General features: G+C 37.4%; 1 protein-coding gene and 1 pseudogene across 2 annotated transcripts in view; one reads left to right on the top strand and one right to left on the bottom strand.

Annotated features, from left to right (window-relative positions):
* GKAP1 (G kinase anchoring protein 1) overlaps positions 1 to 24,872 on the bottom strand; it is a 91,299-nt gene that overhangs the window by 12,311 nt on the left and 54,116 nt on the right. Inside the window, exons 7-8 of one of the 2 annotated variants that reach the window (XM_075550716.1) lie at positions 24,034 to 24,056; positions 15,809 to 15,961 (exon numbers count right to left, since the gene is read on the bottom strand). In XM_075550716.1, the coding sequence (XP_075406831.1) occupies positions 15,809 to 15,961; positions 24,034 to 24,056 (176 nt within the window). The remainder of the gene's footprint in view (positions 1 to 15,808; positions 15,962 to 24,033; positions 24,057 to 24,872) is intronic. The other variant, XM_075550717.1, reaches the window with a different exon arrangement.
* LOC142448899 (large ribosomal subunit protein eL15-like) lies at positions 2,573 to 3,133 on the top strand (annotated as a pseudogene).

Here is a 24,872-nt window from a genome sequence, read left to right on the forward strand (position 1 = left end):
ACCTGATTCCAGGGATTCCCTGGCCCACTGTGCTGCTTCACGATGCTCCTGCAGTCACCACGCACCAATTGCCCTGCTTCACCCTGGCCTGGTTGCCAAGCCAGGAGCTGGCAACCCTACTGAGTCCCCCCACTGCGGCTGTATTACCACACAGCAGCTGTAGCACTGTCCTAGGGGAGCTTCTCCCGCAGTTCCCCTTTCTCCACGTGGTGGCAGTCCGCTGCCAAGCTCTGGTCCCTCTGTCCACCCATCCTTGGGGCGAACCTGCAGTCCACCTACAGTAAGTTTGGTCACCTGCAGCTGTGGGGGCACTCCGCGACATTGCCTGACACACACCCCACCCCCACCCGAGGCAGCTGGGTCTCACCGAGCATGTGGGGCTGGGCACTTCCCTGGTGTGGCTCAGTACTGCCTAGCCTCTCCCAGCCTGCCTAGCGCAGGGCTGCCAGCTTCTGCCAGCCCACGTGAAGCACCACCAGCAGCCTTTTCTACATCCATGACCGTGCAGTGAAGTGCCATTCCAGCCTTTCCCGACCCATGCAGCGCAGAGCCACCGGCTTTTCCTGGCACAGTGGTGCCCCAGCCTCTTTTAGCCCATGTGGAGCAGTGAAGAGTAGTACATGCTCAGTCTATAATGCATCCTTCCCCCACATATAGCCTCGCTCCGGAATATAGGGGATCCGCGACCTGGTCCATGGGGCTTCCTGGCCCACGCTGGCCACACTACCTCAGACTCTAATGCGGTCACCACCTGCCGATTGGCTCCCTCAGCTTTATCGTTGCAACCGGAGCTAGTCAAGTCATACTGAGTTCCTCACTACTTCAGCTTGACCCCACGTGGTGACGGTCCACCTGTAGCACTCTCCACTGTGAGATGCTCACTCCTCCCCACACGGTGGGCAGGTCGTGTTGCAAAGCAGGTCCCTCCCACCACCCACCCGTGGTCCCAGTGGCAGTGGCTAAACCCTGCCTGCAGTTATTTTAATCACCTGTAGCTGTGGCAGCTCTCCCCAACATTGCCTGACAGCTTTCTCCCCCTTAACCCTGCAGCAGCAGCAGCACCTCTCTTCCCACAAACCACAACAGCAGCTTGTCCCACTTGCGGCAGTAACAACTGTTCCCACTGGTGCCCAGCATCTTCACCCTGTGGAGGCTTTCCCCCGGCACCTGCACCAGTGGCAATGGGGTTGTTCTCACCTTCGCTCAGTACCCTCTCTAGTGGCAGTGAGGCTTCCCCCACCATTGTCTTCTATTAGGTGCTTTTAAAAAAACCAAAAAAGCTGTAAATCATGGTCTGACAGCCCAGACCAACTCAGCTCAGGGGAATACATACAGTTAACAGCATCACCGCAGTCTGAGGTCCCCTACCCCCATTGGCCACTGAGTTGATGCAGCACCCTGCCTACACAGCAGTCTCACCCACCACCATAGGTGGCCACAGGAAGCCCTTGAAAACACTTACCAGTAACACAGAGAACTCAGGGTCCCTTGGTCTCCCAGAAACATGGCACCCAATTCTAAAATGTCACATAAAGAGCAACATACCACAACATGTTCTCAACAAGAAAACAAGACAAAACCCAGAAGCAGAGTTAAAGATGCTCTTAAGAATCAGATCTGTCACAAATAGAAATTTTCAGAAGGATGTTTGGAGTAATACAGGAGATGAAGGAAGCAACACAGAATAAGGACACAATAATAGAGGGCAGCTAAATTAGCGAGGGAATATCTGGAAACAAATTAAACTTCCCCATGTTAATGAATGAGAATCAGACACTCATACAGGAAGCAGAGAGGACACCAATGAAACTAAACCCCAAGAAAAACTCACCAAGACATAACAGTTAAATTACCCGACTTCAAGGAAAAAGAAAATATTAAGAGCATCAAGAGAAAGAAAGGTGGTCGCATACAATGGTCCTCAGGAAAGAGTAAGCTCAGACCTATTAGCAAAAACCAGGAAGAGGAGGAGAAAGTGGAGTTACAGCTTCTGAAAGCTAAAAGAAAAAAAAAACACCTGCCCAAGAATCCTCTACCCTTTGAAATGATCTAGTAAGTCAGGAGAGATAAGGGTCTTTTCAGGACAAGGAAAAACTCAAAAGAATATGCTGTGAGAAACCCAACCCTATGGAAGATCCTATGGTCAGAAGACCAGCATCCACCAAGCACAAACAGTCGACCATCATATAGCCCAACTCCATCCAGAAGCCAACATGCTGATAACAATTACCAAGATAACATGTCCTCAGAGAGAAAAGAGGACAACAATGAAGCCACACACACAAACACAGCACACTGATATGAAGGAAGACAGGAAAACACCCAACACAAAAGGCATGAGATGACTCTGATCATACCTATGAATGTCAATGGACTCAATTCATACATTAAAATTAAAAGGCTAGCAGACAACCTCAGAAAACATAACCAACCCATCAATCTATTGCCTGCAAGACAAAAATAGACTAAGAATAAAAGGCTTGCAGAAAATATACCAGGCAAAATGACAACTTGAAAAAAGCAGGGGTTGGAGAAAGGCTTCTTCCTTTCCATCTGGCAGCGGTAAGCCAAGATGGGTGCCTACAAGTACATCCAGGAGCTGTGGAGGAAGAAGCGGTCGATGTGATGTGCTTTCTCCTGTGGGTCTGCTGTCGGAGTACTGCCAGCTCTTGGCACTGGCACCAGATGCCACGCCCCAACCAGCCCAATAAGGTGCGCAGACTGGGCTACAAGGTCAAGCAAGGTTATGTCATCTATTGGATTTGAGTCGGTTGTGGTAGTTGCAAATGCCCAGGGCCCAAGGATGCAACCTATGGCAAACATGTTCATCATGGTATTAACCAGCTGAAGTTTGCTTGAAGCCTTCAATTGGCCGCTGAGGAGGAAGCTGGATGCCACTGTGGAGAACAGAGGGTTATGATTCTACTTAAAATTTTTTTCAAAGTTATCCTGAGTGACCCATTCTATAAAGTTATCAAAAGAAATCCTGACACTCAGTGGATCACCAGGCCAGTCAACATGCACAAAGAGATGCAAGGGCGGACGTCTGCAGGCCGCAAGATTGGGGCCACAAGTTCCACCACACAATCGGTGGTTCCCATGAAGGCGCAACACCCTGCAGCTCCATCGCTAATCTTTGTCATGTTTGTAAAGCTCGTGTCTAATAAGCCATTCAGTTAAAAATAAAGCAGGGGTTGCAATCCTAATCTCCGACAAAAATGATCTCAAGGTTCAAACCATAAAAGGAGACAAGGAGGGGGGGGGCACTATGTAACTGCTCAAAGGATCAGTAAATCAGGAACCAGTGAGCATGATAAATATATATGTGCTTAACTAGAGACCAGTGAAATTCATCTATTACAAACTATTCAAAAGACGAAAAAAGAAATCACAGATTCAACAATCATATTAGGTGACTTTAATATACCACTATCAGAGAAAGCTAGATCACTCCAAAGAAGCTCAGCAAGGAGAACACAGAACTAAACACTACAACTAGGCAACCGGACCTGATAGACATATATGGAGCTTTCCATCCAAATTCAAAAAAGTTCATTATTTTCAAGTGCTCATAGATCATTTTCGCAAACAGACCACATGCTGATCACAAGTCAAACCTCAGTAAATTTAAACACGATTACTCAGACATCCTTCTCAGATAATCACACCATAAAGCTGGAGATTAATAAAAAGATTAACAGAAAAATAAGGGCAAACAATTGGAGGATGAATAACAATCTTCTGCAACATGAATGGGCACTGCCCAGATGAAAGAGTTTGGTAAGGTTCTAGAAACTAATGAGAATATAACATGTCAAAACTTATGGGATACTGCAAAAGCAGTTATCAGAGGTAGCTTGATAGCAATAAGTACATATATGAAAAAGAGAGACTTATGACCGATATGCTATCACAAAACCACCAACAACTAAAACAGTCAACAGAATCCTTCCAATAGCAAAAGAAAATAATAAAAATCAGTGCCGAGTTAAACCAGTGAGAAGACAAGAGAAAGATGCAAAAGATTAATGCAGCACAAAGCTGGTTCTTTGAAAGGATCAACAGAATAGACAGACTGCTGGCAAATCTAAACAAGGAAATGAAGGAGCAAACAGGAATAGCCAGGATGAAGGGTGAAACTGGGAAAATCATAACAGACCCCAATGAGATTAAAAGGATAATAACAAAGTACTAGGAAAGTCTTTATTCTAAAGAATTCAACAACGTGGAACACATGGACAAATTCTTCCCTAATTATCCAAGTCAAGAACTTCAACAGACCCATAGCAAAAGAAGAAATAGATACGGTTAAAATCAAGAAGCAACCAAGAAAAAAAAGCTCCTGGAGCAGACGGCTTCACAGAATTCTACCAAGCACACAGGGAAAAGCTGACATTGATCTTCCACAAATTATTTCAGACTGCAGAAAAGGATGGCAAACTCCCAAACTCATTTTACGAAGCCAGGATAACTAATATCGAAACAGGGCAAGGATCCCAAAGGAATAGAAAACTACAGACCGCTATCTCTAATGAACATAAATGCAAATATACTTAATAAGACATTGGCCAATAGAATACAAAAGTATTTAAAACATATCATCCACCATAATCAGGTAGGATTTATCCCAGGGGTGCAGGAATGGTTTAACATCTGAAAATCAATCAATATTATACACCACATTGATAAAAGTATTTAAAAATCACGATAATATCGATAGATGCAGAGAAAGCATTTGACAACATCTAACACCTATTCTTAATTAAGGCACTCAAGAAGATAGGAATGGAAGGAAAATTCAAGTTAATACAAGTTATCTTCGAAAAGCCAACAGCCAACATCATAGTCAATGGAGAAAAGACTAAATCAATGCCACTGACAAAGGGGACTAGACAAGGATGTCCCTTGTCCCCATTTCTATTCAACATTATACTGGAGAGATCTTTTCAAACAACATAAGACATCAGAAGGTCATTAAAGGAGAGGGGATGGTTAAACTATCACTATTTGCAGACGACATAATTCAATACATTGAAAATCCCAAAAACTCCACAACAGGATTACTGACAGAATAAAGGTATATGTAAGAGGGGCAGGAAACAAGATAAACAAACACATGTCTGTTATTTGCTATATACATTGGAAAATACCATGGAAGAGAAAATCAAGAAGGCAGTAGTACTCTTCACAATAGCCAAGACCAAATTGAAATATCTAGGGATATATTTAACAGCAACAACAAAAATAACAACCAAAAGACTTATACAAGGAAACCTACAAGACCCTACTACAGGAAACCGAAAGCAACCTCCACAAATGTAATAACTCATGTTCGTGGATTGGAAGACTCAATAAAGATGTCAATCTTACCCAAGGCACTTTTATAAATTTAATGTTATCCCAATTCAAATACCAACAACCTTCTTCAAAGAATTGGAAAAACTGCCCACCAGATTTAGCCCAGAGGAAAGAAGCCCAGAATTAGCAGAGAACTCAGGAGAAGGACAAAGTCAGGGGGCTCACTTTACCTGATTTTAACACCTCCTACACAGCCACAGTGGTCAAAACAGTGTGGTACTGGCATAATGACAGATACTCAGATCAATGGAAAAGAACAGAAAACCCAGAAATAAAACCATCAGCATACAGACAATTGATCTTTGACAAGGGCCCAAGAACCATCAAGTGGGAAGCAGATGTCCTCTTTAACAAGTGGTGCCCTCTTTAACAAATGGATATCCACATGTAGAAAAATGAAACAAGATGTTCACCTTACCCATGCACAAGAACTCAAGGTGGATCACAGACCTAGAAGTAAAACCCTAAACTATTAGGATCATTAATGAAGGAATTGGGACAAACCTAAGAATGTTGGCCCAGGGAATACATAGGCTAACTGCAATAGGGAAGGGTACATACACAGGGGAATCTGAAATCGACAAGTGGGATTAACTAATTATAAAACACATGTTGTGTTGAAAGACTTGACCAAGAGGGTAACAAGAGACCCCACAGACGGGTAAAGGATTTTTAGCAATGACAAGGGACTTATTACTAAAGCTACAATACTTTCCCTGGCTTGCAAAAAGAGGAAAACAGTTAACCCCTGTGAGGAAGTGGAAAAAAGAACTTTGAAAAGAAGTTTCACTAGGGAGGAGATCCAAATGGCCAAAAAGCATATGAGAAAATGTTCCTGATCATTAACCATCAGAGAAATGTAAATTAAAACAACCATGAGATACTATCAGAAAATCAGAACAATAAATTTTGGAGGGGATGTGATGAGATAGGAACACTCCTCCAGTTCTGGTGGTCATGTAGATATGTACAGCCTTGTGGAAAATGATCTGGTGATGTTTACAGAAAATGGAAATTAATCTACCTTATGACCCAGCTATTCCTCTACAGAGGAGGTAAGAAATAAATGCAACCAATTGTCTGCGCTCCAATGTTTATTGAGGCGCAGTTCACAATCACAAAGATTTGGCAACCTAAATTTCCTTCAATAGACTATGGAGTAGTAAAGTCTGGCACATACAATGGAGTACTATGCATCACTAAAAAGTACTGAGGATCACAGGAACCATGCATGTCCTGTCATGGGAAGATTCGGAGGAAATTATGCTAAGTCAGTCAATCACAAAAGCACCAGTACAACATGAGTTCCCTGATGTATGTATAATCAGCACAGTAGGTATAAAAGAAAAGCCACTTATCTCATAATATATGGGTTGAGATACAGGCAGTTTGGGTGGAGGTCAGAATAAAACCAAAGAGGCTCATGTTAATCCAACACAAAGAAGGGGAAAAGGGAGAGGGGAGGGAGGGAAAGGGGGGGTAAATGAGATGATGGCATGGGGAAGCAGGGCACTAATCCACCCAAGGGGAGAGTGTTGGTTATATCTTCACAGAATTGGGAGTATACATACAGACCCCACCAAACCCTGAGGGCAATTTAACCACCTGGAGGAATGCATGAAAAGATTGGGCTATAGGGTCCAAATGAGCTAATTAACATGTGGAGTTAAGAGCTTTAGAAGGAACCAAGTATAGCAAGTTTAAAGAACTAATGGCAGGAGAAAGCAAGAACTGGAGATAAAAAGTAGTCAATATGATGTTTGGAATGCAAGGAGGTGATACAAAATTACTTCGGAGAGGTACAGATAGGCTTTTGGAAGGTCATGAAGACTATAAGATAAACTGCATATTATTCAGAGTACAAAAGAAAGTTAGTTAAGAATTTTGAGTAGGATTGTAGTATTGTTAATTTCTGTTTTGTCTTTACAAAACTTTATTGTGAATTAGTTTTGGAGACTGTACATTTTGATAGGAGCAGAAAGCTTCATCTTTCTCCCTGACAGCCACCAGTGGGTTTGAACTGCTGACCTTGCAGGTTAACAGCCCAATGCTTAACCCACTGTAACATCAGGGCTCCTTGTGAATTAGTTTTAAAGATTGCTTTAGATTTCATGTTGGCTGCTGTGGGGATGATAAGGAGTGGGATGAGATAAAATGGAAAGAAAGATTCCTTAATTGCTACTGTAAATTCAAGTCAGAGATGACTATGCCCTTAAAAAAAAAAAACAACCTCAAAACCAATTTACTGCCATCAAATTTATTCCAACTTATAGAAAACTTATAGGACAGGGCAGAATTGCCCTGTGGGTTTCTGACACTGTAACTTTTCATGGGACTTGAAAGTCCAGTCTTTCTCCATATGAGTGGTTGGTGGTTTTGAATTGCTGACCTCGTGGATTGCAGCCCAATACATAATACAATGCCACTAGGGCTCCCTTATGTCCACTAGGGCTCCCTTATGTCCCTTATGTCCTTATGTCCTTGAGTGTGAAATAATTAAAAAGGAGAGAAGTGTATGTATTTAGAGGCAGAATCAAGAGATTTTAATGAAAGGTTTGATATGGCAGGTGAGGAACACAATCTTCAATGCAAGTTTCTATTTTAAGGAAAAATGTATATAGATCAAAATTAGAAATATATACATACTACTAACCAAAGAAATCAAACCACTCCCATCAAATCAATTCTCACTCATAGTGAACCTGTATACGGTTTTGAAGTGTATAAATGTTTAGCAGAGTAGATGGCCTCATCTTTCTCCTGTGGAGCTTGCTGGTGGTTTTGAACTGCCAACTTTGCAATTGGCAGGCCACTATCTAACTAATCACAAGGGTGCCTTGCATATACTATTAGACCTAGGAATCTCACTTGTAAAAGTCTACCCTAAAGAGCAAAGTGACTGTAATGAGGAAATTATCTAAAGGGGTATTCACTGAAGGTCAATTTATTACAAACTTAAATTAGATTATCACTTGAAATGTCTAACAGGATACAGATGGCAAATTTACAAACTTAAAAGCTCTATTGTCACTAAAAATGATGACATAGATGTATAATATATATGCACATGATTTTAAAATAGCAATAATAAATGTAAAAAAATTCTGGAAGGGTAACCACCAAAAATTTAATATTAACATAGAGTAAGACAGACTTTCATTTTATTGCTTATAAATTTTTATAAAAATTATTTTATATTCCATTATTTACTGACTAGAAAATATTTTAACTTTAGAAAATAATCAAGTATTAAAGTAAAATGGAAATACATGAATATAAAAATCTTGAATAGGAATGTCTTTCTGATGAACATGATTCCAAAGGCAAAAAAAGCAAAAACAAAAAGATCTACAAGAGATAAACCTTGATGAAAATATCAGAAAGTGCAACTGACAAAATCAGAAGTTAAATTAAAAAACCTTGGGAAAATAGTCACGACCTATATAACATCCAATAGATGAAAAAATGTATAATATCCTAACAGGCCAAAAAATGTTTACCAAAGTAGGACATTAGGTTTTTTTGAAAAATATTTTCTCCATGTAGGTACTGGAAGGCACATTAGCCATAAAGTGATTTAGTGGCTGACAACTGTAACCTGAAATGATTATGACCTATATTTAATTGAAAAAACAATTCATACATTATTGGAGGTATATGTAGCCAAAATAAATCCATTCTAAAGATTCATAGTAATACTTACTAGGTAGATGTGATTATCGGTCACCTTGCCCCACACCCCCAACCCCCCGCCTGCCACCACACACTTCAATGGTAAGTTTGGATGACAATAATCATAATAATGGTAAAGAATAATTTAACAGTTAACTGTGAGAATTTTAAATATTTAAAAGATTATGCGTTTTAAGTACCTAATACAGGGGCTGGAATATAGATGTAGTCAGTTCTTATATATTTATTTTTGCATTGTCATTATGTTTTCATTTTATTTACGTGGAGTTTCCATAATTCCTAAAACAGATAACACTTTTGAAAAAAAAAGTCATTTAATGTTTTAATTTACATATATATTCTTATAAAATCGTGTTTCAATGAACTCATTAAAATTTTCTATGTATAGCTATTAGGATGCATAAGATAAAAAGTTTAAACCCACAAGGAACTTGTAATTCGAGGGTACTCCCTCAAAAAACCAGAATTGCACTGGGCAGAGTGAAGCTTTCGTAGTACACATTTCTTCCCGCTAGGCGAGCATCTAGCAATTCACTCGAGTTAGTGCACCCCGTGGTGTCGCCTGGGAGGGCTCTCTCTGATCACAGTGAATTTTTGTAAAAGAAATTTTGCTTGGATCTTGTTTATTTTTGTGATGGTTGATGTAAGAGACCAGCATGCAGCTGGTCTTAAATTTTTGTTTCCTGCTCTGAAAAAATAGTGTAGAAATTGTTGTGACGTTGAACACTGCTTACAAGGACAACACCATGGGAAAAACTCAAGCGTACAAGTGTTTTTCACCTTTTAAATAAATAAAAGTTGATTGATGACAAACCTTGTTATGGACATCTGTAAACTTTCCGAAGGGACAAAACTGCAGACAAAATTCGTACACTTGTGCTGAAAGACCGATTATGGACCACTGAAGAGATGCAGAAGCTCTCTGGACTATCTTGGAGTTCAGTTCAGCGAATTTTAACAGAAGATTTGCAAATGAGAAGGGCCTCTGTGAAATGTGTGCCTCAAGTACTGACTAGCAAAAAAGAGCATTGACTGGATACATGTGCTTTGAAAGAATAGTTCCAAAGCAACCCAGACTTTTTCCCCAAGGTCATTACTTGTGACAAGGCATGGTACTATGCCTACAACTCCGAAAGCACACACCAATCAAGTCAGTGGAAAATGCCATCATCACCCAAAAAATATGATGCTCTTTTGGTTTGTTGATGTGAGGGAGATAGTGCATTTAGAGTTAATCATGTTTTCTTTTAGAGATTCTGAAAAGATTGAGTAACAGTGTGCAACAAATAAAGGCTTAATTTGTGGCAGATGGGGAACTAATTTTGCCAACTTGACAATGTACCCGCTCAGCCATCTCAGTGTCAGTTTTTGGCAAAAAACAGCATGCTTCTCTTGCTCCATGCGACTTCTTTTTGTTTCTGTGAATGATGAGGGCCAAGAAAGGATGGCGATTTGACCACATAGAAGAGGTGAAGAAAAAACTGCAGGAAGTGCTGTCAGCCATCCAAACATAAATTTGAAAACTGTTTTCCAAGAATGGAATCACAGATTTGACAAATGTATTGAGTACTTTGGAGAGTACTTTGAAGGTGATAAGGTTGTTTTGTAAAAAAACTTAAATACAAAGCTTTGGGGGGGGATTTTGTTTGTTTTAGTGCCCCTTATATTAAGAATGATAATAAAGATGTGGTCCAAGAATGTGCTATAATAAATACAAAATATAGCCTATGTGAACAAGAGGTGTAGAAGGGACCAGGTACCAGACATCAAAGAACAAAAAATCATTTATCAGTGGGTGCCCACCTTCCTGATATGATCACTGGAGACAAATGTGTGCATAAGCGAATGTGGTGAAGAAAGCTGATGGTGCCCGGCTATCAAAAGATATAGCGTTTGGGGGTCTTAAAGGCTTGAAGATAAACAAGAGGCCATCTGGCTCAGAAGCAAAAAGCCCACAGGAAGAAGCACACCAGCCAGTATGACCACGAGCTATCGAAGGGATCAGATATCAGGCATCAAAGAACAAAAAATCACATCATTGTAAATGACGGTGAGTGCAGAGTAGAGACTCAAAGCCCAACTTTAGGGGACTGGACACCCCTTACTGAAGGGTTGCGGGGAGGAGAAGAGCCAATTAGGGTGCAGGGTAGCAACGATGAAACACAACTTTCCTCTAGTTCTTAAATGCTTCCTCCCCCCACTATCATGATCCCAATTCTACCTTACAAATCTGGTTAGACCAGATGATGTACACTGGTACAGATAGCAACTGAAAACACAGGGAATCCAGGACAGGTGACCCCTTCAGGACCAGTGGTGAGAGTGGCAATACCTGGAGGGTGGAGGGAAGGTGGGGTAGAAAGGGGGAACTGATTACAAGGGTCTATGTATAATCTCCTCCCTGAGGGATGGACAATAGAAAAGTGGGTGAAGGGAGATATTAGACAGTGTAAGATATGACAAAATAACAATTTATGAATTATGAAGGATTCATGAGGGAGGAGGGAGTGGGGAGGGGGGAAATGAGGAGTTGATAATAAGGGCTCAAGTAGAAAGCAAATGTTTTGAGAATGATGATGGCAACAAATGTACAAATGTGCTTGACACAATGGAAGTATGTGTGGATTGTGATGAGAATTATACGAGCCCCCAATAAAATGATTTAAAAAAAGAAATATGAGTTATGGGGTCAAAATGACAGATTAGGTAGATATATTATCAGGGTCTTCTACAACAAAGAAACCAGAAACACAGTGAAATTACTGTGGATGACAAATCTAGAACCCTCCATTTCAAATCAAATAATTAGATCGCATTATTAATGAAAAAAAGCTATGAATAAGGAGGAAAATTACTAATGTCCTAGTATTTGGATTTACTCCAAGTAACATACGAGTTGGGGAAAGAATTGGACAAATGATTCAGCTCACTGAGGACTATGGCAGCAAACACATTAAGGATCAGTGACCAGAGTTATCAGATCATTGGATTTATAACAGACAGAGGCCAACACCCATCCAATCTGCCCTCAACTGCTCTACACAACAAACAATAAGAGAATCCTGCTCACCCTCTCTTCTGCTACCAAATTCACCTGAAGATAAGTGGTGACTACACTAGAGCATGTCCACCCTGTTGTTTGGGATTATTAAACAAAAAGTGTCAGAGTGAAGCAAACCAACATACAATTAAAAAAATTATACAATAGTACCACAACATCTTGGAGACAACAAATAACTTCAAATCTCTCTCTTACACACACACACACACACACACACACACACACACACACACACACACACACACAGTAGAAGCTAGTATTAAGGTCTTAAAAAATTCTGTGGAAACCTTTCCCCATATACCTTACAGTCATGATATGCTTCAATTACCATGGGAAAAGCAGTTTGTTCTCTAATACATGGACTCACTATGAAACACAATAAACTTAATAGCAACCAACAATATCAGCTAAGCAATACAATAAACTTTTGATTTTAAAAATATTAGTTCAAAATGTTTTCATTAAATATTTTTATATTGATCCATGTTGTTATATTATAGTTGTAATACATGTATTAGTTTGATTGATTTTGCTATTACAAATAGTTAGGTTTTAAACATTCTTCCTAAATATGTCTTAGGGACAAATCTAGGGTACTTTCTAAAAAACAGATCACACTTATCTTCAACTTTAAAATTAATGCCAAGTTGCTTTCCAAAGTGGCTATATCAATGTCCATCTTTGCTAAGTGTGCCCGCTGTTATTCTAAAGCCTTACAAGAACTTTCAGTCTCTAGACAGTCCTGGAAGAACACTGGTTAAGTGCTGGGCTACAGCTGAAAGCTTCATAGTACAGATCATTAGCTCTCAAGAGGGGGAAGTACTCCCTAACATAGTAATTGGCTTCTGTAAAGATTTCAGTCTAGTCAACTCTGAGGCAGCTCTACCCTACAGGATCATTATAATGGTTATGAAGGCACACGATTCCCATCTTTACACTGCTTTCCAGTTTCCTAGGCACGTCAGTACATTTAATATTCCTAAGATAAAGCTTTCTTCTCTCAAAAATCTTCATTTATGACTCACCTTTTAAAAACTGTCTCATATTCCATTGCCTTCATCCTATTAACTCATGGTATTCCAGTCTCTTCTCTACCCCTGCATGTTAAAATCCTACTGTCTACAAAGTTCCTACTCAAATGCTATTTTCTCCTCACCAAATCATGTAATTTCTAGTTTTGTGAACTGGTAGCATAGTGAGTTATGCTTTGGGGGACTAATCAAAAGGTCAGCAGGTCAAAACCACTAGCTGCTCCCTAGGAGAAAGATGAGGCTTTCTACTTCCCTAAAGAGTTAGTTTTGGAAACCCTTAAGGGCAGCTCTACTCTCTCCTAGAGTCTCAGAGTCAGAATTGACATAATGGCAGTGAGTTTGGCTTTGGTTTCTCACAACATAAGGATCCTTGGTTGCACTGTGGGTTAAGCATTGGGCTGATAATTGCAGGGGGGATAGTTCAAACCCACGTTGGTTCCATCAGGAACTTCTCCTCTGACACGAAATTAGAACTGAATGGTGCCTAGCTACCATTAGTGAATGTTTTGATCCAAGATTCTATACAAGGATCTTGATCAATGGGGGTTAAATACAAAATAGAATTTCAAATTCTCACAGAATCCAGACTTTATGGAGCCATGGAAGGTGGATGAACTCCTGAAATTATGGCCCTTAGATTACCTTTAAACCTTGAAACTTCAAATAAAAATAATCTCTGTAGTAATCTCTACTAAATTATCTTCTTTGAGCATTAAACTTTTGAGATTTATTTACATGGGAACAAATTGACAAAGATTAGATAAGAATATTAGTGGGTAGTGAATTTATGTTAATTGAAGAACAACTTTTTTAAAAGGTTAAGAATGCTTATACAAAAGAATGTAATCAATGACACTGAAATGTGCATGTAGAAAGTTGAGTTAGGTGATACATGTTGTTTCTTGTGTATGAGGCATCTTCAAAAGTTCCTGGAAAAATAAAATGAAAAGATAACGGAATTTTCCATAAACTTTTGAAGCCTCCTAGTTTAATCTCAACAACAAAATCAAATTATAAAAAAAATGTTTTCCCAGCAACATCTTGTAGACCGTTAAGTTAAAATTAGAAAAAAAAAGGTAGACAATATTGACAGCCAATATTGCACATGGGAAGAAGAATGTAACAGAAAGTTAATAAGACATGGGGAAAATGTATATGGAGAGTATTGAATTTACTTGTAAATTTCAGGCCGACAAAATAGCTGATAGATCAAAAGTCAAAAATAAGTTAAAGAATAGTTCCAAAATTAAGAAAAGATAGAGTGGAAGTTATGAAAAGTGAATGTAGACTCAGAGGTCTGCAAGGTAAAGCACTTTTTAAATATGATGAGATCTAAGATGTAGCTTAGTGAAACACAAAGGAAGTCACTTCTTGGTCCCATGAATCTAAACATGTGCAATGATGAAAGGAAACCACATTTTCCTATAGATAAATATTTTGGGTAATATTGTTCTGTAGCAAGGGTTACTTTTGCCATAAATGGACAGATAGTAAATATTTTAAACAGTGTGAACTATGTCCAATCTGTCACACTTAAAAAGCAAAAACAATCCTTTAGAATGTGACTACCAAGAACAGAAGAAAAATCTAGGGTGTAGTATGGCACTGATGAACCACATAACTATCCTTTAGTTCCTTAAGATCCCCCCCCCTTACTATTAAGGCCCTTATGTGATATACCTCATTAATCAAGTACCTTCAAGGTTTCTTGGTGCAAAGTTGAAATAGATTACCCATCAGAGACTGTGACAGGAGTAAGGGTTCCCTGAGGATACGGGAAGTGAGGGTGGAGTGAAGGGAGGGATAGGGGAGTTGATAGGATTGATAATTGTATAACCCCGCCTGATAGGATTGAACAGAAGGAAAGGGATATAGTGGAATGATTAAGATGTCAATTAAATATTATTTAATTATAAAAAATAAATATTATGAGCAAAAAAAGAAATACAAATACTATTCTTGTTTGCGGATTTTATGAAAGCAACCTGCTGACCAGATATAACCCATGGGCCATAGTGTGAAGCCTCTGATTTACAGGATAAAATTCTACCTATTTTTCAGGAAAGGATATTAATAAACTAAAGCAATCTCTCTCTATAGGCATACCACCACAAACTCACTCCCTCTATACTTAATAGATGCAGATGTTTCCAGTTTCCTAAATATATGGGTTTTGGCCTTTTATTTTTTCTGTTCTCTTAGGTGGCAATATATTTCTCAATTTATATAAATGCTCATAATTCAAAACCCAGTCCTCTTATCACTCATATTCTACGTCATTCAAGTAGTGATCTATTCTAAACCTTTCAATTGTTTAAATCTCTCTTAAGCACATTCACAATGCTGAGTGATAGTATCTCCATCATCTATTTCATCACATCCACATTACTCTAAGGAAAAGGATACCATGTTCATCTGGGTATTCCCACTACCCTAAACTGGTACCAAAATGCTTAGCTAACAGTACATGCCCAATAAATATTAAGCAGTGAATATACATTATTCACACATTTTTAAATATAAATAACTTCATGTGATAATGACTGAGATAATATGGCAGAACTATTTTATGCAATAACTGGATTCTGCTGCTTTATGTTTTTTTAAAAAAGAGTAGCTTCTTTTTCATTTCACTGACTTTAATAGAATTTTCTACTTTACATGCCTGGTTATGTTCCTGAGTTGCACAATTATCTGTTCCATTATATTCTGTTAGCTGTTCTCTTCTTTTTTCTCTAATAAGAATTTTATGAACATCATCTTCCAGTCTATTGAAGAATCCTCCATCATGTGATAAAGTCTGAGAAGAACTCAATTCCTGTTAAAAATGAATTATGATTTACAGTCATTCAATACAAAGGTCTATGCATTTAACAAACCTAGTTAACCACTAGAAAGATAGAGAATCAAAAAAAATAATGATTAACTATCAGACACTACCACATAATCTTCTTTAGCTCCAGAAAATACTGTACAGATACATTTTAGCAATGATTTACTCCAGGCCTAGGAAACACTAATCTAATTTTTATCTCTGTAGATTTGCCTACTGTGGACATTTGTTGTACATGAAATCAAACATGTGACTGGCTACTTTCACTCAGCATAATGCTTTCAGGGTTCATCCATGTTGCAGCTCAACTTCCTTTTTATTGCTGAATAATAGTCCACTGCATGTATATATTACATTTTGTGCATCCATTTATCAGCTGATGAACATTTGAGCTGGTTCTATTTTTAGGCTGTAATGAATGCTGCAGCTATGAAAAATCTGATACTATTTTTTGTGTGGGAAGATGTTTTCAATTCGCTAGTAGAAGATCCACCTAGGAAAAATGCTGGGGCACATGGCAACTATATCTGAAACCTTTTAGGAACTGCCAGATATTTTTTAAAGCAGCAATGTTCTTTTCTAGTTTGCACTTTTTTTATGCAGTAGAAAAGTGTCCGTTTCCACAGCCTCACTTATACGTATGTCTTATTATAACTATCCTAAAGACTGAGGACTGGTATTGAGTTTTTTACGTGGACTGCTTTGATGTCTAAGAAGGATCTCTGATAGTGCAGTGTGTTAAGTAGTAGACTTCTAACTAAAACATTGGGAGGTCAAATCCACTAATCACTCCTGAGGGGAAAAGATATGACAGTCTGCTTCCGTTAAGATTTATAGCCTTGCAAACACTATGGAGCAGTTCTACACTGTCCTACGGCGTCACCTTGTGTCAGAAATGACTAGAAAGCATTGGTTTGGGTTTGATGGCTAAGAATATTGAGCATCTTTTCATGTACTTACCAGTTATTTGTGTGTCTTCTCTGTCCATTAAGATCCTTTGCCCACTTTTTAAATTGGGTTATTTCCTTTACTGAATAGTAAGAGTGTTTACATTTCCTTATCAAATATCCACTTGGCAAAAAAAAAAAAAATTCCCATCCTATGGGCTGTCTTCCTTTGTTTTGTTCTTTGCATCACAAAAATTTTTTGTTTCGATTAAATTAAACTTATCTTTATGTTGCTGCTTCTACTTTTGATGGCATATCCAATAAGCCATTGTCTTAACCAATAATCACTATGATTCACTACTATATTTCCTTCTAAAAGCTTTATTGTTTTCATGCTCATATTTAGGTATATGGTCCACTTGGAGTCAGCTTTTGTATATGATGTGAGGAAGAGGTCCAAATTAATTCTTTTACATGTGGAAGTTAAACACCATATTCTTTCCTTTTGCATTCTTGCCAAGAATGCAAATATCCACATATACAGTTAAACACAAACTTCGGTATGGACAATCTTTATGAACTATAAAGAATGCTGGTGATAGAACAAAATCATACCCAAGGTGAATGGGGGTGGGGGCATGGAGTGGAGACCCAAAGCCCATCTGTAGACAACTGGACATCCTCTCACAGAAGGGTCACAAGGAAGAGATGAGCCAGTCAGGGTGCAGTATAACACCAATGAAACACACAATTTTTCTCTAGTTCTTTAGTGTTTCCTTCCGCCCACTATGACCTCAATTCTACCTTACAAATCGGATTAGACCAAAACATGCACACTACTACAGATAAGAGCCCGAAACATAAGGAATCCAGGCTCGATAAACCCCTCAGGGCCAATAATGAGAATAAAGATACCAGGAGGACCAGGGGAAGGTGGCGGGAGAAAAGGGGAATCGATCACAAGGAACAACATATAATCCCCTCCCAGCAGGACGAACAACAGAAAAGTGGGTGAAGGGTGACAGAGGACAACGTAAGTTATGAAATAACAATTTATAACTTATTAAGGATTCATGAGAGGGGAAGGGTGGGAGGAAAATGAAGATCTGATATCAAGAGCTCAAGTAGAAAGAAAATGCTTTGAAAATGATGATGACAGCATATGTACAAATGTGCTTGACACAATGGATTATGATGGGAGATATAAGAGTTCCCAATAAAAGCATTTAATAAAAAAATGCTGGTCGTGTAGTGGGTTGTACACTGGGCTGCTAATTGCACAGAAGTTCAAAACCACCAGCTCCTCTGCAGGAGAAAAAAGAGGCTTTCTGTTCCCATAAAGATTTCCATAATCTCGGAAATCCAGAAGGGGCAATTCTACTTTGTCCTACATGGTCACTGTGAGTCAGAATTATACATATTGAAATTGTTCGATAACATATGCTTTGTTGTATATATTTTCAAACCAGTAACAGAATTTTTTAATACTTTAAAATAAAACAAAAAACATATTAGACCTATGCAATTAATGGACCTCATTTATAATCTACACAGAACAAATAAAATTATATAATTGGAAATCTGAAAACAAGCTGGATATTTGATGGCATTAACACATTTGCAGTTAAATGTTTCACATGTGATAGTGATACTACGATTAATAAAAACAAAGAAAACTGACTTGTCATTATCTGTTTACACAACTGTGTTGACAACTTGATGATACTTTCCAGAGTAAAGAATGTCTTTTGTTCATCTAAGTGTATCCTAGGATGATGCCTACTCCTTAGTTAGGTATGTAATAAATGTTATGTAATAGAATGTATTAAATGCATAAAATAGAACACATTTTATCACTTTTCTTTGAAAAATATATGAACGTATTTATAGATGAAATTATGTCTGAACTTTGCCTTCAAACAATACTAATGTGAAAAACTGAAGGAAATAGAGATAAAGTAAGATTGACTATATGAAGCTAGTTATTAAAGTTAGATGATAGGTACACTGAAAATCATTATTCTATTTTTATATATATTTTAAAAATGCTAACAATTTGGAATTATAAAAAATAAAAGAGAAGGGTTCTCTAATAAACTTATTAGAAATGTTTGTCTCTCTGGCCTCCCTTCTCTCTTCTAGTAACATCTCTCACTTCGCAGGGGAATTATGTGCCACAATTATAAATTACATATAATCCTGAAATAATCCTATGGAACTCTCTCTGAATGTACAGGTACACAATGTGTCAGAATCAACTACACAGCAACTAATAATGAAAACTTTTATTACATCTATTCTCCTGTGTTTTGTTAGCATAAATATCAATAGGGTTCATTATGCTAACAAACACAGGGGAGTAGATCTAAGTTTTGATTTTTTATAAACTGAAAAATATCAATAGGTATCTTTTTCAGTTTATCAAAAATCAACAAATCCAACTGCAACAGTTAAGGTTTATTGTGCCAACCTGGCTAAAGAACACTTGGATTAATTGAAGGGCAGAGAGATAAATGACTCAGCAAGCCTTGTCTGGTCTCTTGCTCTCTGATGGTCGGACCAGTTGTAGCTGCTATAGCTAGTTCTTTGCTAGGCTCACTTCCTGCAAGATATCCTCGGGAGAAGCCATATGGACCTACCCTGATGCAGACCTGGGTGCTGGAGAAGCCGCGTGGAGACCCCTGCCAGCGCTGAGATGCTTACACACTTACTAATTTGGCTTTCCTCCTGTATTCGGCATCATTGCATGTGTTCTGTGAGTTTGAGGAGGACTTTGTAGATCAATGTCGCACATATGGGCTAATGTCAGACTTAGGAGCTTGGACTGGACTGGGTTAGGATGCTTAATGTACAATTACCCTTTATATAAAACTCTCTTTTGATTGTTTATGAATTTTGTTAATCTAGTCTACCCAGACTGATACACCAACCTTACTTCTCAGCTACTGTAACTAGAGCCTAGAGTAAATGCATTTCTTATCCAAACTAATATAACCAGTTAAAAGTAAACATGGCAAAAACAGTCTGCAAAAAAATATTAGGTAGGCTATGACGTCAGATAAGATTGGTTTTGTTCCCTAGCTCCATTCCTTGCGATACATTAAGATTAATAAAACAAAAATTTAAAGATTATAATGTTTCTTACAAAGCATAATTAGTTGAGGTTCTATAAAGATACTTGTGTAACTATCTACTTTTATATTCATTCTACATGTCTAGAATTCTCTGTAGATATTATTGACTAAGAGAAGAGGACTAAGGTACAGCAGCAGCCAACTTCCCCCAGACATCTACTGAATAAAATTCTATCCCATTGTCCACCCCACCCAAATGTCATTTTTATTCTAATTGTTGCAGTAGAGAGAGATAACAAAGAATTGGGTCTGAAAAGGAAGCACTGAGATTAGTACCATAAATAAGATCAGCTGAGAAAGGGAAAGAAATTAAGTAATTAACTAAAAAACAAGTTTAACAAGCAGTGAGAGGAATATACAGCCAGTTCAAGTATTCAACTTCACCTCCTAAAGTAAAAAAAAATTTTTTTAATTTCATTTTGAATTTTATCTAGTAAATATCTGATGAGAGGGAAAGTGAGAATTTCATCCCAAATCATTTCTCAGCGAATATAAGCAACTTTACAGAAATAAGAACATATTTAAATAAGCATTAAATCAGGTCTAGCAATATGTGGAACAGAAAAAACCGTTCACTTTATAAGTCAGAATTTTTTTCACACTTTGTATTTTCTTTAAAACTTTTTTCTCAATTCATATAGTTATGGCATAATCATTTCAACATTTAAATACTCAAATTCCAAAAGCTTATTTATACCTCTAATTGAAATAAAACAACTTGGAAGCTTTTAAACAAGTATCAAAAGATAATGTGAATTAAATATTTGATCAATTTATTAAAACTAGGTGTGAGAAGTTATTAGACTATGTTTGCAAATGTAGAACATGTCTAAAAGTAACAAGTAGGCTCTCCAAAGTAAATTTTACTATATATCAAATTATCTAATAATTTGACAATTAGAATATACTTCTAAAATGATTACAGAAGGAAAAATACATGGTTCCACATACAGATATTTAATTATAATTCAGCTTAAGTACATTAAGTGGATAAGATGTTGGTCTATATATACTTTTTCTTCTATTAAATTATGAATTAAGAAAAATAATCATGAAATAATTTATAAAAGTTAATTATACTTCCACTAAAATAGCACGTACCCCCCTGTATTCACTTTTTCACTTGCATAAAGTTACTCTATAAATCAATGAGCATATGTAAACAGTCTATACTTTCAAACATTAAATCTACATTTTTGATAATTTTCATTTTAATCTAAGAAATGGAGACAATGGTTTGTAAATTATTTAAAACTAATTTCACACATTCTTTAACAAGAATCAGTTTTGTGTTTTCACAGATAAGAACTAAATTAATATATTTATAATTACTTTAGTATGATTTCCTTACAAATATACCATATATACTCATGTCTAAGCTGAGTTTTTCCACACATTTTTTATGCAGTGTTTGTTGTAAAATTAGGTGCCTCGGCTGATATTCGGGTGAGCTGATACTTGAGTATGTGGGTATTTAATTTTTCTGATCTGTCAAATACTTTAAACAAAAAAATGATCAGAAACAACATATATACTTAGAGGAAATTAAGAGGCACACTTGGCAATACTAAAATTTAAACAAGGAAATTCGTGAAAAGAACATGTACATAATAAAATAATAAAACTTTCAAGTTATTAAAGAATTCAAAAGAATTATGCCATTTTATTAGTACCTTGGATATTAAAAATTTGATTCCAGACCACTACAACAAAGAGACTATCACAATTTTAAAAAATGAAACCATTTCTTTGGTGTTCCACTGCATATAAAATTTATGTTTAGGGGACGGACAACAGAAAAGGGGGAGAAAGGAGACATGGGACAGGGCAAAATATGACAAAATAATAATTTATAAATTATGAGGGAGGAGGGATCGCCGAGGGAGGGGGAAAAAAAAGAGGACCTGATGCAAAGGGCTTACGTGGAGAGCAAATACTTTGAAATTGATGTGGGCAAAGAATGTACAGATGTGCTTTACACAATTGATATATGTATGGATTGTGATAAGAGTTGTATGAATGAATACCTAATAAAATGGTTTTTTTAAAGTTATGTTTATACTATGCTTGTAGTCTTTGAAAGGAGTGTGGTAGGACAGTGGGTTTTAACCCAGCAGGCACTCTGCAGGAGAAAGATGAAGCTGTATACTTTCTTGCTTGCTGAAAGTGAGGAGGACTTGAAGCACTTGCTGATGAAGATCAAGGATTGTAGCCTTCAGTATGGATTACAACTCACTGTAAAGAAGACCAAACCCCTCACAATTGGATCATTATGTAACGTCATGATACATGAACTAAAGGTTGAAATCGCAAAGAACTTTGTTTTGTTTGGATCCACAAGCAATGCTCATGGAAGTAATAGTCAAGAGATCAAGACTAAAATTGATGTGGGTCTGATTGTACAATTCTCCATGGTAAGATTGAACTAATGAATAATATGATAGGTAGGTTACTTGCCAATGAGACTGGGGGGTGGGGAAGACAACCAAAAAACAAAAAATATATATGTAGAGAGAGAACAAAAGACATATTCCATTAGGTAAATCTGCTGCACAAGACCTCTTCAGAGAATTGAAGAACAAAGAGGTTACCTTGAAGACTAAGTTGGGCCTGACCCAAGCCATGGTATTCTCCATTGTTCAGGAAGACTGAAGGAGTCTTGATGGATTTGAATAGGATTCTTGATGAATTTGACTGAAGGATTCTTGATCATTTGAATTTGATGAATTCTTGATGGTGGAAAAGACTATTGAAAGTACCATGGACTGCTAAAAGGACCAACTGATCTGTATTTGTAGAAGTAAAGCCAGAATGCTCCTTGTAGGCAAGAATCACATGACATTGTCTTATATGTATAATTTGGACATGTTGTCAGGAGAGCCCAGTCCTTGGAGAAGGACATCAGGCTTTGTAAAGTGGAGAGGCAGTGAAAAAGAGGAAGGTCCTCAATGAAATGGAATGACACACAGGTGTATCAATGGGCTCAGGCATAGAAACAATTGTGAGCCTAGCAATGTTTCATTCTGTTGTGCATAGGGTCACTGTGGGTCAGAGCCTAACTTAATGGCACTTACCAATTCCTGTAGAAATTTAAAGTCCCAGAAATTCAGAGGCAGTTCTACTCTATACTACAGGATTGCTGAGTTGGAACTGGCTCGACAGCAGTTAAGTTTTTTTGCTTTTGTTTTTTTGGTAGTCTATGAAGCATGTAACTGCAATATGAAAAAATCTGAAATACTGTAAGAATTATCAAGGTATGACATACATGAAGTGAGCACATACTGTTTGAAAATGGTCCCAATAGACTACCTTGATACAGGATTGCCAGACCTTAAATTGATAAAAAAACACAGCCTCTGCAGAAGCACAGTCAATTGAAGTATGCCTGTACTTCCCTCAGTAGAATTTCTTTAATAGTAATATCTCCCAATTTTAAAGGTTTTTACAATCGCTATTGAAATTGTTTTATGCTGCTTATTGTTTATTCATTTTTGAACTTTGATTAAGTAAATCTCTACAGGAATTTAAAATAAAATCCAAAACACAAAAGTAGCAAATAAAACCAGGAAGGTAAAAAGTGCCTTCAGTAAGTTCATGGAAAAATGGAATTAAAAGTTAGTGGAATTTTTGCATGAACCTTTTGAAGCCCCCTCATATAACCAGATTAATCTAATTATTGGGTTGAACTATGTAATCACAGCTCACACTTAGAAATTACCATAATTCCATACTTTGAGATATGGTTTCAAGACAAGTAAGTTTCACCACATTTCTCTGAAAATTTTAAGTGGTATGCCTTCTGGCCCGCAAAAAAAAAAAAAGAGAATGATAAAGCCAACTGATAACTTACCTCTTGTTTATAATTAAATTTTAATTCTACTATAACATATTTTATACCCTTAAAATTTTCAGAAACATGATTAGGTTAAGACAAATACATGGACTATCAATGGCCAAATGTTAAAAAAGATGTCTGAGCTTTGAAAGTATTATTCTTAATATTTTCTAGAATAAAAAGAAGTAAAGTAAAACTTACCTCAGACTTTTTACTAATGTGCTCTGTAAACAAAAGAAAAAAGGTAAAACTTAATTGACAAATCAAGGCAAAATTTTTTCAATATGATAAAGCAAGTGAAATTTCAAAATTATGATAGGAGTTTTAGAAATCATCTAGCCATTTTCTAGGACTCAGAATCAATCTACTTTTCAAAGTTACAATGCTAAAAATCTAATACTAATAGGAAACAGTATAATTAAATTTTAAATATTAGAATTCCATATTATGTCCTCTCAAAATATGTGTCAAGTTGGCAGGGCCATGGTTCTCAGTGGTTTGGCAGTTATGTCATGATGTAATAGTCTTCCATGATGTTATCTGATGCAATCAGCCAATCAATTTAAAGAGGATGTTGGACTGCAACACCTTTATTCAGGTCACAGCTTGATACTATTGCACTGGGCTGCTAATTGCAAGGTTCACAGTTTGAAATCACCAGCTGCTCTGAGGGAGCAAGATGAGGCTTTCTACTCCAGTAAATAGTTAAGTATTGGAAACTCACAGGGGCAGTACTACTCTGTCCTACATAAGGTGAATTGATTTGATGGCCATGAGTTTGGTTTTCTGGTTTTTCTGTGGTGTGGACAGTAACAACTTTTATCTTAAATGAGCTAAAAGGAGTGACAAATAAACAGAGAAAGAAGAGATAGGAGTAGAGTGTGTCTTTAGCCCCAGGTTTCCTGCAGTGAGAATTTCCTAGACCTAGGGGTTGACTGTGCCCAAACACATGAAGATCTCAAAGGAATGGCAGTCACAGACACTTAAAGGACACAAAGACTTTCCTTCAGAGCCAACAACAACAAAAGTACCAATTTTCT

The sequence above is a fragment of the Tenrec ecaudatus genome, chromosome 5, assembly GCF_050624435.1.
Source record: "Tenrec ecaudatus isolate mTenEca1 chromosome 5, mTenEca1.hap1, whole genome shotgun sequence".
NCBI lineage: Eukaryota > Metazoa > Chordata > Mammalia > Afrosoricida > Tenrecidae > Tenrec > Tenrec ecaudatus.